The sequence below is a fragment of the Rhinolophus sinicus genome, chromosome 2 (assembly GCF_057876585.1).
Source record: "Rhinolophus sinicus isolate RSI-liver-muscle chromosome 2, RSI-T2T, whole genome shotgun sequence".
NCBI lineage: Eukaryota > Metazoa > Chordata > Mammalia > Chiroptera > Rhinolophidae > Rhinolophus > Rhinolophus sinicus.
Genome location: NC_142502.1, coordinates 95,716,047 through 95,733,531, shown reverse-complemented (window position 1 = coordinate 95,733,531; position 17,485 = coordinate 95,716,047). Strand labels below are relative to the sequence as shown.

The 17,485-nt window shown below is 54.0% G+C and overlaps 2 protein-coding genes across 2 annotated transcripts; one reads left to right on the top strand and one right to left on the bottom strand.

Annotated features, from left to right (window-relative positions):
- The first annotated feature begins 223 nt into the window (after positions 1-223).
- Positions 224-3,111, top strand: GNMT (glycine N-methyltransferase). The gene is made up of 6 exons (XM_019738394.3): positions 224-483; positions 1,428-1,555; positions 1,984-2,100; positions 2,315-2,457; positions 2,560-2,681; positions 2,768-3,111. Exons 1-6 carry the CDS (start codon positions 239-241, stop codon positions 2,937-2,939), a joined length of 927 nt encoding a protein of 308 aa, XP_019593953.2. The 5' UTR covers positions 224-238; the 3' UTR covers positions 2,940-3,111.
- A 126-nt stretch (positions 3,112-3,237) lies between these two features.
- PEX6 (peroxisomal biogenesis factor 6) lies at positions 3,238-14,689 on the bottom strand. Its single transcript, XM_019738392.3, has 17 exons — positions 13,721-14,689; positions 12,057-12,220; positions 11,495-11,578; positions 8,117-8,219; positions 7,901-8,034; positions 7,136-7,247; positions 6,542-6,750; positions 5,920-6,115; positions 5,655-5,731; positions 5,397-5,529; positions 5,110-5,315; positions 4,927-4,988; positions 4,589-4,697; positions 4,169-4,285; positions 3,975-4,052; positions 3,692-3,831; positions 3,238-3,562 (listed from the first exon to the last, which is right to left on the bottom strand). Exons 1-17 carry the CDS (start codon positions 14,600-14,602, stop codon positions 3,426-3,428), a joined length of 2,943 nt encoding a protein of 980 aa, XP_019593951.3. The 5' UTR covers positions 14,603-14,689; the 3' UTR covers positions 3,238-3,425.
- Between the last annotated feature and the right edge of the window lie 2,796 nt (positions 14,690-17,485).

Below are 17,485 nucleotides of genomic sequence, written 5' to 3'. Positions count from 1 at the left end.
TCACTGCTCCCCGCTCTCCTGTCCTCCTACATGGTCAGGGGGCTGGGAGGGTTCCTTTCCTGCCATGGGGTTGTCCAGAGGGCTAGATCTTCAGGCTGGCGAGAAAGGCTCGTCCAAAACTGGAGGCAGCTCGTTCCCCACTGGCGCGGCGCCGGAACCCGGCAGGGGCGTGTCCCCAGGCTCACCTGCCATTGGGCAGGTAGGGCCGGCTGGGCCTCCAGCAGGGGCCAGACTATAAATGCAGGACTGGTGGCCACTGAGCCAGGAGAGTGGCAGAATGGTGGACAGCGTGTACCGGACCCGCTCCCTGGGGGTGGCGGCTGAAGGGCTCCCGGACCAGTACGCGGACGGAGAGGCGGCGCGCGTGTGGCAGCTGTACATCGGGGACACCCGCAGCCGCACGGCTGAGTACAAGTCCTGGCTGCTCGGGCTGCTGCACAAACACGGCTGCCAGCGGGTGCTCGACGTGGCCTGCGGCACCGGGTGAGCCCGGGTGAAGGACGGGGTTCCGGGGGGCGCTGGGCCGGCTAGGCCGCGGCCGCGGGGCTGCAGGACCACGGTCGGGCACGTCGGGGCAGCCCCCACCGCCTGACCCGAGCCGGCGGGGGCGCGACGCCAGGGCCCGGACGGTGTCGGGACTCGGTGAGGCCGATGGGAGGAGGGCGCCAAGACCAGGATGAGAGTGAGGGTGTGAGCACGGCGGGGTAGGGGGCCGGAGGCGGGGTCGGGGGTGGCGGGTGGGTGGGGGGTAAGGCTGGTTCGCTCGGCCGCGCCAGAGCTGGGCTTTGGGGCCAGGACGACGTGAGCTGGGATGTTGGCTCCAGCACTGCTCTTGGAATGATGGCCTTGAGCAGCGTTAACAATTAACATTTGTTCAACATTTGTGCCAAGCGCTGTGCCAGGAGCTTTTGAAACATGTTTTTAAAATCCTCACAAAACCTCAGGAGGTAAATATGTAGTGATATTCCATTTACAGTTGTGGCAATTCGCGTCCAAGAAGTAAAGGTCCCCCACGTAACAGAGAGGAGATACAGACCTTGGTGGGTTAGGAGCTGGCCTGTGCTCTAAACCACCGTGCTATACTCTCTTCTGTGCACAAGTTCAACTTCCAGGAGCCTCAGTTTGCCCCATCTCTCAAATGGGCTAACATCATCTACCTCACAGGATGGCCATGATTTAATGCACATTTGTTGAGTGCCTGACTCTGAATAGGTGGTGAGCACTGTGGCCTGCTACGTCATCCACGTGCTTGCTACCTGGCGAACAGAAACAGATTTGCCATTTGAGGGCCGTGCAGTAGCCTGCGGAGAGGAAGCAGAGGAATGGACTCTGAAGAGCTGAGGAGACAGAGCGTCCAGCACAGGGCCTCTTTGCCTCCCCAGACCCCCTGACTGCCCCCTCTACCTCTCATCCCCTGCCCTGCCCAGGGTGGACTCCATCATGCTGGTGGAAGAGGGCTTCAGCGTGACAAGCGTGGATGCCAGTGACAAGATGCTGAAGTATGCTCTTAAAGAGCGCTGGAACCGGCGGCACGAGCCCGCCTTCGACAAGTGGGGTACGCAGGTCCAGCCAGACCCCTCCCAGCCCAGCCACCAAAGACATGGTTCTTTTTGCCCTGGGCTCCTGGGGTGGGGTGTTTTATTTTCAAGGGCAGAGCAAAATTACTGTCATTTGCCTGTAAAGGGACACTTAGGCACAAGAATGAGGTATTGGGTATTAGGGGCTAGTTAATTATGTTTAGTGTTTTGTCCCTCCCCCCAGGTAAAAACCCATAAGCACGGAGTCCTCTTTCTGAATCATGGCTTTCTCTTCCCTTAACCCCTCACCCTTTCACCCTCCATGTCCATAATGATCCCCTAACTGGATGGGGAGTCCCTGTGTGTGTCTTGAAGGGAAAACTGAGGCAGGACTGCACTTAGTGGAGGTGGGTACTGCTGCCACCACGGTGCCACTCTGATCCCTCTTCCCCTTTCTGGCCCCCAGTCATTGAGGAAGCCAACTGGATGACTCTGGATAAAGATGTGCCCCAGCCACCAGGGGGTGGCTTCGATGCCGTCATCTGCCTTGGAAACAGTTTTGCCCACTTGCCAGACTGCAAAGGTGAGAAAGGGTGTGGCCTTGCCATCGCCCTGGCTTTGAGCTGTACCCCCCTTTCCATGGAACCCTGGGCGCCTGCTCTCCTGCCAGAGCAGACTTTGCCTTTTGCCCCTCTCTGCCTTGGCACTGGCACTCCTGGGGAGCAGGAAGATGGGAGGGAGGCTGGTGCTGGGGACCCTGAGCGGACGCAGCCTCTCTGCCCCTGCCTGGCGCTTAGGGGACCAGAGTGAGCACCAGCTGGCCCTGAAGAACATTGCAAACATGGTGCGGTCCGGGGGCCTGCTGGTCATCGACCATCGCAACTACGACCACATCCTCAGCACGGGCTGTGCACCCCCAGGAAAGAATATCTACTATAAGGTGGGCCCCTGAGGGAGGGAGGGCCCAGAGCGGCAGGTGTGACCCTGGTCCAGGCCCCGCCGTGGTGGCAGAGGCTCATCCAGCCTGCGCCACCATCTACAGAGCGACCTGACCAAGGACATCACGACATCCGTGCTGACAGTGAACAACAAGGCCCACATGGTGACCCTGGACTACACGGTGCAGGTGCCCGGGGCTGGCCAGGACGGTTCTCCTGGCTTGAGGTATCCACTTGGCTAGGCAGGGGCGGCGGTGGAGGGGCGGTGCCGAGGCCGGCAGTCCTCACGGTTGGTCAGGGGCTCTGTTGCAGTAAGTTCCGGCTCTCCTACTACCCGCACTGTCTGGCATCCTTCACGGACTTGCTCAGAGCAGCCTTCGGGGGCAAGTGCCAGCACAGCATCCTGGGTGACTTCAAGCCTTACAAGCCGGGTCAGTCCTCCATTCCCTGCTATTTCATCCACGTGCTCCAGAGGACAGGCTGAGCCTGCCCTCAGCTCCCATGACCTCTGCCCAGGAGCTGCCAGGGAGTCGCACAGCCAGCCGAGCCCCCAGCGCACATCCTGGGGGTGTGGAGAGGGGTCCACTGCAGTTGGGGTGCAGGGACTTGGGTTCAGGCCAATGGAAGGGTGAACAATATAATCTGTGCCTTTTTCAGTTCCTGCATGCCTGTGTTTGTGTCAGAGGGATCGGGTTCCTGGGGTGCCCCCCTTGCCTGCCCCTGGGGGCTTACTCCTTTCAGTCTTGCTTTCCCCACGCCAACCTCTCAGACCACATCACCAGCAGGGGGCAGCACGCACTTTATTTGCAGCCACAGACCGCTTGGCATCCAGAGGATCCCCTGGGGTAGTTGGCAACCTTCACGTGGGTCTGCGGCAGGCTGAGAAAGACCCTTTGCTCTCTCAGGTCTCTGTGGGGATACCTAGGTACCTTTAGCCACTGTGGGTGGGGTCCCAGACTGCAGGAGGCTCCTAGCAGGCAGCAAACTTGCGCTGGATGCGCTTGTACCGGAGCAGCTCCTGCTCGCTGACTGAGGGCTGCAGCCGGGCAGCAGCCTGCAGCAGGTCCTCCATGGTGAGCAGCAGTGCTGAGCTCCCGGGCTCCAGCCCTGTGTGTGGGCGGGGGGACGAGGAGGTGAGGCCAGGGTCCCCTAAACATCAAGAGTCCCTCCTCTGAAATCCAGAACTGGGCCTGGTTTTCCCACTAACTTTTTGGTTGACCTCTGGGGTTGGCTCACCTTCCTCCAGGTCCCGAACCCTGCGTTTGAGGGCAGCTGTCATGGCATCAGAGCAGAGGGAGTAGAGGTCCGCACCCGTCAGCTGGGGAGGGCAGTGATCCAGCACATTCACCAGGCTCACAGACGGTTCTAACTTGAATCTGTGGTGGGGATACAGGAAAAAACCAGTTTTCCTTGGCATTCCCTCCTGCCTCAAAAGGCATCCCTGCCCAGTGGATTCTGCACAGTGCACGTATCCCCTGACCAGCCCAAGACCCGAGCCCTCTGGGAGGCTCCCTCATACTTGCGTGTGATGGCGCTCAGAACACGGAGCTGGGAGGCGCGGTCCTCGCTCGCTCCCACAAACACCAGCTTGTCAAATCTTTAAGGGGATAGGCGGGTATACATGTCAGCATGAGGATGAATGCAGAAGGAACAGGGTGGGATCGAGGGACGGGCCCCAATGGACCTGGTGGAGGAGAGGTACGGGGTGCACACCTGCCAGGCCGCAGAAGGGCAGGGTCCAGGAGGTCCGGTCTGTTGGTGGCTCCGATCACAAACACATCCTGGGTGCTATGGAGCCCATCCAGCTCGGCCAGGAGCTGAGACACCACCCTGCAAAGGAGGAGTGAAGGCGAGGGAGTCCTTGGCCCAGCCTCAGCCACTCCCCTGCCTGTGGTGCCTCTCCTTGCAGCCCTTCTCCACAGGGCCCTCTGCTCAGTCATACCCTGTGTTCTCTCCCTTGCAGTCCCCCATTCTCAATGTCCCACACCCAACGCCACAGCCCGTTAGCTTCCGTTAGACAAACCGTCTCAGAACTGGAAAGGGCAGGAGCTCTTGGGGCTCTGAAAACTGCTGCAACCTGTCTCACATCCCTCCATCCTGGACCCCAGACTCCATTCCGGCTCAGACCCCCACCTGTCCATCACACCTCCAGAGTCTCCGCTTCGCCCCCGGCTTGGGGCCAAGGAGTCCAGTTCATCAAAGAAGATAATGCATGGAGCCGCAGCCCTGGCCCGGGCAAATACTGAGGATAGATGGGCCCATGGGGGGGTTTAAAGTCAGTAGATGTGGGAAGAAAACCCAGGTTTGACAATTCATCACTAGTGCTCCAGGAGCTAGGCCCGCCTGGCAGGAACGTGACTTGTGGAAAGGAAGACTAGGAGTCACCGTGAGTGGCCTGAGGGTGGGGGGCAGCACGGGGGCCACCAGGGTTTGGGAAGAACTGGAAGCCCTGCCCCTCCCCACTCACTCACCTTCCCGTACATTCTCCTCACTTTGGCCCACATACATGTTGATGAGTTCAGGCCCCTTCACGCTGAGGGAGAGGATGTGAGAGGGTGAGACTCGTCAGATGCATAAACACACAACTGACCTCTGGGCCAGCCCCTCCTGCAGCTCCCAATCCACCCACCATCCCTTCCGGGCCCCCTCGTCACCTGAGGAAGGTGAGGTTGCACTCAGTGGCTACTGCCTTGGCCAGGAGGGTCTTGCCAGTGCCAGGGGGCCCATGGAGCAGAAGGCCCGAGCGCCTCAGGCCCAGGCTCAGCAGCTCAGGGTGCTCTAGAGGGAGCTGGATGGTCTCCAGAATCTCCTTCTTCACCTCCTGCAGCCCGCCTACATCGTGCCAGGACACTGAGGGGATCTAGGAGATGCAAAGTACACGGTTGGGGATATGTAGGCGGGGGCTGCTCTGCACCCATCTCCAAGGGCCCGGAGTCTCTACCTTGGGGGCTCCGATGGCCTGGGAGTGAGCTGTCTGCAGCTGCTCTAGCGCCTGCCCGAAGTCCTCAGCCAGGAGAGGAAAGCCAGCAGCGCACAGCTCCCCCTCGTCCTCCTCACTCAAGCTGCCAGCCAGACTGCAAGGAGAAACCCACGGGGCATCTGGAGGACCTGACCTGAGGCCTCCTCCCTTCCTTACCGGCCCCCACCCACCCATATTTCCTCCTGCTGCCTTTCCCCCTCCTGTGCCCTATTTCCTTACCCAGAGTTCTTGATCCTGGTGCAGGCTGCCCGGCTGCTGTGGGTCAAAAGGGCATAGAGATCCCCTACTACAAAGCCCTGGGGAACCACAGGAAAGCAGACATAAGCAGGGCACAGTAGGCAGGAACCCTTGGGAGGCTGGTCCCCCAGCTGGAGCAGAGGCCCAGTGTCAATGCCTCGGGTTTTCTGCCCTCCCTTGCAGGGCCACAGGACTGAGTTCCCATGACAAAGAAGGTGGGAGGCCCATACCCTGCCTTGGTACTCACTGCACACCGCCGTGCCAGCTGTGGCAGGTTCACCTCTTGGCCCAGGGGGAGGTGGGCAGTGAGGGCTCGCAAAATGCTGAGCCGCTGCCCCTCTGACAGCACAGGCACCTCCAGCTCGTGAGGAAACGCTGTCTGCACATCAGCGGGCAGATCCTGGGCCCGGCTTGTGGTGGCCACAACCATCAGGGGAGGGCAGCTGCAGACGGAGTGGGCACTGAGGGCAGGCACAGGCCTGGCAGCCCCTGAGCACCGCTTTGTCTTGAGGCTGGTGCCGGAGGGCAGGGAGAGGGTGGGTGTGACATGGGACAGGGAGGTAGCACCCAGAAGCCTCCTGGGTGGGGTTCCATAGCAATACCGTGAGCGGGGGATCTGAGTTTCCCTCAGGGAACTCACTGAGGGCGGAGGCTGTGCTTTTTCTTCAACCTAGTGTTCCCCAAGAAATACTAGGGATCCCGTCCTTCTCCCTCTGGCACCCTTAAGCGCCTCAGGGCTGTGTGGAGGGCAGCCAAACTGTCAGCAGACATTGGAGAAGCCATGGAGGGAGTGAGGACTGGAGGACGAAAGGCTGAAGAGGGAGAAGGATTGGGCCCCACCCATTTACAGGCCCAGCTCTGTACAATACCTGGTGAGGGGGTCCTCATCAAGGAGAAGGTGACGCAGCATGGCCACCACACGGGCGTCCTCACCTAGCCCATCGCGGTCCCAACCCAGAAGATGGAGAGCTGTCAGCAACAGAACCACAGGCCGGCACTGCCGGGCCCGAGAGAAGGTGGCCTGCAGTTTTGTCTCCACAGCCCCGCTGCCGTCTGCACAGAGGCTGGAGCAGGGCACCTGGGGAGAGGGACCCGATGGGCTTGTGAGCAAGGGGCAGGCATGACTGGGGCAGGAGAAGCGGGGAGGAGGAGTCAGAAGAAGGTGCAGGCCATTTCTCTTTGCAGGGCAGGGACGGGGGCAGAAGGAAATGCTGGCCAGGTTCTCCCTCTTCTTTGCCTTAACCTCATTCCCTGGCCTGCCCACCCAAATCTTGAAACCCCCTCCTTGAAAGCATCTCTTAGTAGCTGAGCATAATGGGAATATGGCTGACCCACTGGCCTACTTGGCTGAGGTGTTAGAGTCAGGCTAGTAGCCAGAGCGGAGACGGGAGAGGGAGCGAGGGAGAATCTGGGCTGGAGAGAAGAAGCAAGCAGTTGGGGTTCTACCCTCCAGGTACCCTCACCTTCAGTAAGTGGAGTCCAAGGCGGCCGCAGGCAGCCGCCACTGCTGTGGTCTTCCCGCTGCCCGGGGGGCCCCGTACAAGGACGCTGCTAGCTCCTGTCAGCAGGGCACCCCTGCAACCAGAGAACAGACACTTGTCTCCTCCACTCTACCCAAACTTCCCAGTAGCAGAGGGGCCCTGAGTTCTAGAGCACAGACACCCTGTTTCTCTCTCCTTGAGGCCCCCCCCCCCCCCCGAGGGCTGTCTCCACATGGTGAGGCCGTATTTCCCACACCACCTATGGTGCTCTAGGAGGGGCATGGAGCATGTCCAGCTGCCAAGACTAATTCCCTTTTGTCATCACTGTGCCTTCCGGAAAGCCTGGACTGTTGTGTCTGGTCTGGATGGTCCTGAGAAGAATTAGGAAAGGGTCTGTGTTCACTCCTGGAACAGTGGTACGGGGAACTGTGTCTTTCAGGGTCAGGCTAGTGAAGGCCAGGATGGCCAATGGGCTCTCTGGAGGGAAGGGTAGGCCCAGAGACGGCTGCCCTGGTGGGGATTCTTGCTTCACAGCCAACCTTGGAGGACGGGTATTATCCCGGGAAAGGAGTCTGGGACTCTGTTTACACAAGGACATAGGCAAGCGGCCATGGCATACTGGTTTGAGGGAGGTCTACCCAACAACACTCCGGCCAGGGCAGGAGGCACTACTTGTCTGCCCTGCTACCCCTCTAAGGGTGTTGCGAGCAGGCTTTCCTCACTCTCTGAGGCTGTAGCTGCACTCACCCGGGCTGCAGGCGAGGCCTGAGGGCAGCACACAGCTCAGTCACCAAATCCTCCAGGCCCGGAGGGGATAAGCTGCTCCACAGAGGGGCTTCTCTCGAAGGGACCCTTGGAACAGGGCTCAGGGTAGAGCCCACCTGCAAAAGGAGGGAAGAACCTGCGGTTTCTAAAAGGTGTTTCTGCTCCCTTCCTCAGTCTACACCGACCCCCGGGCCTCACCAAGTACAAGGAGGTATGCGTAGTGTCGGCCAAGTAGGCCCGGGTTGGCCCATCCGGAGCTTCCCCAACTGTTTTCTTCACTTTAAAGAACATCTCCCGCCACCTACAAGAAAGAGGCCCAATGAATCCCAGATCCATATTCCCCCGCCCCAAGGACAAGGGGGCTGTCTCAACCACAGAGGTCCCTGCAGGGACAAACTCAAGAGAGGCACAAATAAAGGCCCCACGTATGGTGGGTGGTTGGCGGGGTGGTAGTAGTGGGAAAGGAAATCGGATGCTCTTTCTTATCTCCCTGACTGGATCATAGCCATTTTGAGGGCAGGAGCTATGCCTGTCATCGGCATCAGTTATGACAACATCAGAGAGCCTTGGGGGGAGTGTGTGGGGGGAGAGGTGTCTCCGAGCAAATGGCCTACCCACTCAATCCAACGGGAGAAGCCACTGCTGCACTAAGCAGTGGCCACTGGGCCATGTTTACTGGTTTCAGAACACAATCTCTCCCTCCAATACATACCCACCAAGGCCCCCCGAAACGTCAGAGGGAAGGATCCCTTGACTCTTATTCAATAATCCACAAAACCTTATTGCAGGCAGATTTCTTAATAATGACACCTAATGATGAATGATTCTGTTCGGGCTGCACGTTAGAGTGGCTTGTGAAACTTTTAAAAACCAACCTATCATATACGTATGATTCCATTCTGCAGATGAGTAGTTGCCAGGGGCTGGGGGAAAGAGGGAATACGGAGTGACTGCTAACGGGTAGTGGGTCTCTTTCAGGGCTGATAAAAGTGTTCTGGAATCAGATAGTAGTGTTGGTTGCACAAGCTTGTGAATATATTAAAACCCACTGAATTGTACACTCTAAAAGCATACATTTTATGGTCTGTGAATTATATCTTAATTTAAAAATTGCTATTTTCCTCTCCTTTGGAAAAAACTAAAAGACTGCACAGGCCCCAACCTTACCCCGCTTCTGTTCCAATAGGTCTGGGGTGGGGCTCAGGCATCTGTATTTTTCAAAAGCTCCCCAGTTGTAAACAGGGCTGTGCAGTGTCACGGTGAGTTAGGGTTACTCAACCTGTTCCTAGTGCTACTCAGGTAGCAGTTACTAGCCCAGTTTGCCAGATAAAGAAAGGATAAACGACTTCCCTCTTTAATCCTCAGGCAGCAAGGCAATGACAGAACTAGACTATCACCGGGGCCTCATGAGGGGAAAGCATACCATATTTGTATTACGAAATTCTTGTACTATTAAGGCAGGCTGCACTAGAACGTATGGAAAACTGTCTTACTGTTAATCATGATAAACAAACAGTGGGTGGGTCTAGAACCTAGACTGTCAATCAAGCCCAGCATCTGGAGTCAGAGTGCATATGGCCAGCACTGGGATCCAGGGAAGAACAGCACTGTGAAGGATTAGGGAGAGACGCCTCTCTTCCTTGGAGGGCGGCTGGGCCACTTCACCGAGTACCAGGGCAGGAGCTTTGGAACTCATCTGGACTCTGCGGGGGAATACTGGCTTGTGTTCCCAAGAGCCAGACGGGAGACAGTGGAGTGGGCCTGGTTAGGAAAGCGGAACACAGCGTAGAATCTGAAAAGGCTACACGACCAACACTGGAATTCCTTTCCAGGGATCACAGTAGCTTCCTTGCAGGGCTTCCTTTCCCAAGTCCAGGCGAGTGGGCTAAAGCACTCAGCTTTATCTGTCCTTGCACCCAACTGCCAGCCCCAACCCTGCTTTCCAGGCCCTGCTCAGGGGAAGTATGTACTCAGCACCCAGAGGAAGACAGGTCTCTCTACAGGGCTAGAGCGGCCGGTGTCCAGGATCAGAACTGCCTCAGGAGGACCTAGGGCCTATTTTCCTTTGAAAGGACCAAAAGTAGGCGTTCCGTGGTTTTCCTACAGAAAGCTAGCTCACGGAAGTTGTAGATTTGATCTGGGAAAGCTCAAAGAGGTGCCATGGTTTACACAGGGCCCTACCAGGCCCTTTATCTGAGTACCACAGCCCTGAGACCGTGGAGACTGAGCACTGGACAGAACTAAGCTCTGAATGCTGGCAAGGAATCAATCAGGTGCTTGAGACAAGGCATCTCTCTCTCTGGACAGAGGACCCAGGCTGGCCAGGCCCGGGAACTTGGTCCTGATGGCTCTTAGGCCCAAATTCCCCCAAGCTGATCCTACCACCTCACTGAGATTTCCCTGAAAGCTGGGTTTCTGTGTCTATCAGTTGTATTCTCCTAGTCAATTGCTACAGGAAATCAGTCCTGCATAGAGGGACTGGCTGGGGTTTGGGGCTATACATTCTTCCCCCTTCATGTAAGGGCAAAGTAGTCTCTGAATTTCTTGCCTCACCATTTTACAAGAAACCTCTGTGGTCAGAGTCAACTGGAAGAGAAAAAAAAGTTGGACTCCTTATTTTGAGGTTCGTGGCTCAGGTATGCTCTATTTCTCCTTCTTGGTTGAGGATAAGGAGAGGGGACCTCTCAGGACAGCAGCACGTGCATATTCCATCACTTATGGCAGAAATCAGATCCTGGGTCTCCTTAGGATGGGTATGTGAGAGGTATGGCCCAGCCAACACTGTGGTCAAGAATGGAAAGCAAGGAATCCCATCTTGGTCTAGGCCATTAATACATTTTTAAAAAGATTTTTATTAAAATATAGCTATCATACAATATTAGTTTCAGGGGTACACCATAGTTATTCAGTATTTATGTACCTGAAGTGATCACCATGGTAAGTCCGGCAACCATCTGACACTGTACCACGCTATCACAATATTATTGACTATATTCCCTATGCTGTACATTACATCCCCGTGACTTATTTTATACCTGGAAATTTGGACCTCTGATTCCCCTTCACCTTCCCCCCCCTTTTCTAAATTTTCAATTACAGTTGACATTTAATATTATTTTATATTAGTTTCAGGCGTACAGCATAGTGGTTAGACATTTATGTAATTTGTGAAGCGATTTGATCCCCCTGACTAGTCTAGTACCCACCTGGCATGATACATAGTTATTAACCATTTTATTGACTATATTTCCTATGTTGTACTTTACATCCCCATGACTATTTTGTAACTACCAATTTGTACTTCTGGCCATTATGTTATTTTAAGGCTTTACTTGACCTAGGATGACCAATCAATTTCAGGATAAACCCTTCCCAGAGCTAGCAGGCAATGGTTCTTAATCTTTTTTCAGTCACATGCCTGTTTGAGAATGTGAAGATTATGTATCTCTTCTCCAGAAAAATGTGTAAAATACTCTTATGCACAAAGTTATGCCATACCACTCGAGAGGAGGGGGCTGTCGAGCTCCTGCACCCAGGTTAAGAACCCCAGCTGTAAGACCGAAGGCAGCTGCATACCTGGGCAGTTTCTCTGGGCTTCCTTCCAGGATCTCTACTTGCCCAACTGTTGGCACACACAGAACGTCCCCTTCCTGGACTGCCCTGCAACACAGCAGTGGCCCCGGTCAGCTCGCAGTGGGAGTCAAGGACACGTGCCTGACAAGTCCCTCCTATGTCCACCCCCAACATGCAGACTGCTTCTTGGGGGACCTTCCGCCCACCCAGAGATCCCAAGCAGTTGTCCAGAGAAGACTATGACCTAGAATAAGCTGAGGGAAATGGCGGGGAGGCTAGAAATGGGGAATCAGAGACGAATAAGGGGTAAAGCGGGATTCCGGCTCTCATGGCGCCCTCTCAAATCAAAGAGGGTCCTCAATTTAGAATGTCCAGTTTCACCTTAGGGTCCAGATTTCTCTGTATTGTCTGCCTGACACACCAAGAGGCTTCTAGACACAATATTGCCTAAAATGGTTTTTTGTTTGTCTATTTGAATTAGAAGCTCCATGATACCTGGATCTAGATGATGGGACAGGAGAGCGAGGGTGAGATGCTATCGTCCTAAAAGGGGTAACCAGCTAACCTGGGTGTCTGAAAGTGCCGGTAAAGAATATGATCATAATTTCCGTTAGTGCTGTAGTGGGGAGAGGACACAATTTCGATGTGTAACTCTTCGGCAAATGGAGGCCCAGGCAGCACTGAGCGGCTTCCTTTGTCTTCAGGGCTACTGGAGCCTTCCAAGTATCTCTATGAGAGAAATAACCACCACCTTATAATCTTCTCCCAAAGTGTCAGGCGCTGCCCTCTTCGCAGACAGTATTTCTACTTTCATCCTCTCTCGTTCCCAGAACCACAAGGCCTGTGGAAACGGGGACCAAGGGTAGCAGCGCTGACTATATCTTCCCTAGAAAACAGAAACCTCTTCTGATGAGCACTGGGAAGAGATTTCTGACTCTGACTTGTCTGATTCCAAAAAGATCTTCAGTAAAGATAACCCTTCTGTGATACCTTTAAGTTGGCCCAGAGCCACTAAAATGGCAAAGACATTTAATTCCCACAGTCCTTTGAGTGACACCAGGGACTGATATTAAGTGGACATTAGCAGGGACGCTCTGAATTCAGGCTGTGGGGAAAGGATATGATCTCACTGAAGCTAAAGGTTGGTCACCTGAATGAGCTCCAGTCTGAGTCCTCCAGTAGATTCTTCTCCATTCAGAAAGAAACCCACTCCTGACTCCCACTCATGCATATCTTATTTATTTCTTCTTGATGCCCCATAGCCCTAATTGGCTATGCCAGCATCATCTAATAGAACTTTCTACAGTGACAGAAATGTTCTATCTACACGTGGCTATTGAGCACTTGACATGTCACTAAAGCAACTGAAGAATTGAATTTTTAACTTTATTTAGTTTTAATCAATTTAGAGTCACAAAGTGGCCTGTGGCTTCCATACTGAACAGTGCAGGCCTAAACCATCCATCTAGGTACTTAATTAAACATTAGACTGTATTTGTTCCCCCAGATGCAATTATCTTCTTGAAGGAAGCTCTTTAAAGGCAGAAATGAAAAACTTCTCTTGGATATATTTAATATTAAAATTAAACACCAGGCTCCAAAGATAATAAAGGGCCCTTCCCTTCAAGGAATGTACAATATATAGCTGGGCGGTTTGACAGACTACATAAACATAACAAAGCAGAATAAAAATAAATGTCATCAAAAAGGCACAGGATGCTATAGGAGGATGTCATGCTAAATTTTTGATGGTGAGATTATGTGAGGCTTTGTGAAGGCAGTGGCATCTTTAGATGGGCTTTGAAGGAAAGGATGGTAGGATTTTAACAGATAAAGCTATAAGAATAGGAAGGAATTTTATGCCAAGGATAAGCGTGAGCAAAAGCACTGAAGTATCATCCTCCATACTACCCAGCACAATACCGGATACACTGCAGCAATTCAATAAACAACTGATTAGATTGAGTGGATTAATATATACCCTTGGTAATTTGACCATGCATCTCACATTTCACTGGAATAGACAAAGGCCCTTCCCACGCACCACCATACTATGGAGGATTATATTTTGATTGCAGAGAATGAATAAATAAGGCTGAGACATTAAGTGAAAGGTCCAAGACCTAAGGAGGAAGTAAGTGACCTAAATTCTACAGCTCTGGTCTTCCAGTTCAGTAATGATATAGAGGGGATAAGGAGGAAGCGTTCCTGATTTGTCCTGTATCCTACCTGAATTCTGAGCTCTCCCACTTCCAGGGGATCACAGCCGAGATTAAAAGCCAGAGTGGCAGGCACGAGGGCCAGTCCGTCAGCGAGGGGCTCTCCCAGCTGCCCAGAGTTGGGCCCCAGCCTTTCTGAGAGGTCCCAGCGAGGTTCTAGGACCTGCACCGTGGCCAAGTGTGGCTGGGAAGTGTTCCAGGACTCTCCGGCCCGGTGCACCCACACCCATTCGCCCTGGAAGAGGCCGAGGCTACGGAGACAGCTCCGGCTCACCCCCAGCGAATCCCCAGTCCCTCCTACAACTCCCCGAAGTCGCCGGACTGTACCGGAGCCCGCGAAGAAGGACACCACAGGCGGGGGTGGGGGCCGGCTGCTGTCCCCAGTGTCTGGGCCCAGTTTGGCCCGCCCACGGAGCTCGGTCACAGCTAGCCGCGTCCCTGAGCCCAGCAGCCCTTGCAACGCCGGCCGCGTCTCCAGCACCCGTGGTCCGGGCACTGGGAGGGCCTCTCCGCGTCTCACCAGCAGCGGACCGACTCGCGGTCCGAGCCCGGGCCCCGGCGAGGTGCCAAGCAAGGCCCAGGCCAGCGCCGGGGGTCGCCGCACCGGCCGCGCCCGCACCCACGCTCCGGATCCCAGGGCCAGGAGCCGTAGCAGTGCGCGGCTAACTAGCAGCTGAGGGGGCCCGGGACCCTGCTCTTCGGTCCCCGCGTCCGGCCCCTCCAGGGCCGCCACGAGCAGCGCCGGCCCTGCCGGACTCTCCCCTGCAGGTCGCAGGGCCAGTACCAGGCCCAGCCCCGCCGCAGGCCAGGGGCCCCCGGGCGGCAGCAGCACCGCCAACGGGGGTGTCTCGGCCGGGAAGGGCTCCAGGACCCGCAAGACTGCCAGCACCATGGTGACAGGAGACCACAGAGGAAGGTGAAAGAGCGTCCAGTCCGGAGCCAGTGCGCCGCACACCAAGGCGGCGCGCACGCCATTTCCGCTTCCGTCAGGGGCGGTGCAAGGAAAGTGGGCGGGGCGTCGGGTGCAGCGCGCAGGCTCTGAGAGAGAGAGCTGCGCCTCGGGTTGATCCGGCTGGTGCCTCGATGGCAGTAACACGATTACTGCGGTTGCGTAGTCTTTACGCACGCGCCCTTTGAAACTGTGTTTTGTTTCCAGGGATTTGCCTTCCGAACCTGCTCGGGGAGTAACGACCTATCAACTACCTTGCTCCGTAGCATGTACGTTAACAGTTTATTGAATGATCAATGCATACGGTCGGTGTGCCACAGACCAACTCGGCCCAGTGCTGGGAGCTGTAGGTGGAGTGTTAGGAAGAGTCCATTCCTCTTTGGAAATACTACAGTTCCCACTGTGAAAATGCAGTCACTGAGGTTTGGAGGTTGTGAGGAAAGTTGCAGGAGGGAGTGGTAGGATTATAAAATTGTCTCACGTGCTTATGGATACGTAGTGGCTGCTGGCTGAATTACTGCGTGTGATTCACGTATCCCTGGAGCGCTTGGTGCTGCCACACCTGTTCCATCACATCCTACACAAAACCCACGTTCCAGTGATTCTTGTCCTGTTCGTTCTACTCCCACCAAACTTGAAGCAAAGACAAAACAGCTTTGCTTTTTCATCCCTCCACAACCAGTGGCTCTCTCCCAATGAATCCTTGCAAACTGGAGATCCATTTCCTGTTTCTACCCTAGAGGGAGGTGGGCAGCAGAGCAGGCAGAAGAGGGGTTCAAGGGTTCAGTCATGAGCACCAAATCAACAGCTTGCTTCCCGCCTGTACTGTTACTTAGATTTCATCTTTGTTTCCACCTCTGCTGTTCTCTACATGACACTTGGACACTTGTAGGCCACACTTCCAGTTATTAACAATGGTTTGCACTTAGAATCAATGGATTGGTTGGTGGCAATGTATTCCTTCTGGACCTTGCATTCTCTTCCATTTACTGCTCAACTTGCTCCTTTCTTTTACAGCTGAGCATCTTTTTTTTTTTTTTAATAAATTTTTTATTGGGGAATGTTGGGGAACAGTGTGTCTTTCCAGGGCCCATCAGCTCCAAGTCAAGTAATTGTCCTTCAATCTAGTTGTGGAGGGCGCAGCTCAGCTCCAAGTCCAGTTGCCGTTTTCAATTTTTAGTTGCAGGGGGCACAGCCCACCATCTCATATGGGAATTGAACCAGCAGCCTTGTTGTTAAGACCTTGCGCTCTAACCAACTGAGCCACCCCTGCTGACCATCTTGAGGCAGTCTTCCACTTTGTACATTATGCATTCCTGAAAATATGAGTTGAATATTAGATTTACATGTTATAAGGTATTTCTAGCCCTCAAAAGACAAGAACAGATTTTTTTAAAATGCGTGACTTTACAGTGCCTAGAGGTACCTCTAGTCCAATACCTGAAATTGCCCAGTTCCACATTTTTAAAACAGCGTGCAAGAATGTCCTCGGTGCCCAAATCCACATGGATGAAAGTTCCCATTTGATAATTCTAAACTATTATGTGCCTCTGTCCCCTGCCTCATAGAGGGACCAAGGACTGGGAGGATGGTAGAATGGTAGAGTGGGTCCAAAGAAGATATGCCTGCTTTACACAGTTGCAGGCAAGTTCTAGGGCTCAGGACTATGGTGTTCCTTGAGGCCTTGGGAATGTGTAACCACATCTGGTATCCTGACTCAGTTAACACCCCTACAGATATAAATATCCATCCACTAATAAATGTCCTCTCCTCCCAGGCTTTTCCTCCAGCAAATCATTAATGGTTGACATGCAGTCCACTTTGCATTACCTTGAAATCGTCATTAGTCACTGAAATCCAAATACTACTCCTTTAAGATAGCCAGAAGCCCACATTTATTGCCTTTACTTCCACAGCTCTTGCTCACTCTTCAACCCACTATAACCTTCCACTCCTCTGAAACTTTCTTGCAAAGATCACCCATAACCTCTTAACTGCGGGATTAAGATGATGCTGTTTGACCTTTATCTTACCCAAGCTCTCTGGCGTTTGACACTATTGACCACTTCTCTTTTACTTCTTTTGCCATTATGACCCGTTTTCCTCCTACATCTCTGACGGCTTCCTGAAGTCATCCTCAACTCCTCCCTTTCCCTTACTATTCTCCCCACAATCCAATGAATCACCAAATCCTATTGCTTCTCTACACACTTCCCGATTCTGTCCTTCCTTCTCCAGGCCCATGGCCACTGTCTTATAACATTGCTCTCCTGGGCAAGGACCACAGGCTTATTCTTGAGCCTTCTCCAGTTTCTTCACCTAGTCAATCTGCTACTGGAGTTGACTTTCTGAAACATTCTTCCAGCCACCTCTAGGTTTGTCATTTATTACACTGTATCTAACTCATCTGTTTATACACGTCTGTGGACTTCGCCAGACTGGAACTCCCTGAGGGCAGGAACTGATTTTATCCATTACGACCTTGGCTTGGGTAGGGTGGGGAGTAAGGGATCTATTTCCTGAGACACTCCACAATGAGGTAGCTTTTCCACTGTGTCCCCAAGTGCTCAAATTTAGCTGGTTCCCCAATCCCAGGACACTTGCAGTGGGGACGGGGACCCTCTTTTCAAAGCTGCAACAAACTCGGGATTCCTATCTCATCTTACCCAAGTCCTGGCCTGCCAGGCTTCCGCTTTGATCCTCTGAAAGCCCTGTCTGGAAACTCATGCCCTCCAGGACTCTTGGGAGCTCTATCCTCCAATTTTGCATGAATGCAGTTAGTGCTACATTACCCTGATGAAGAAAGGTACCCTTCATTTTAGGGCT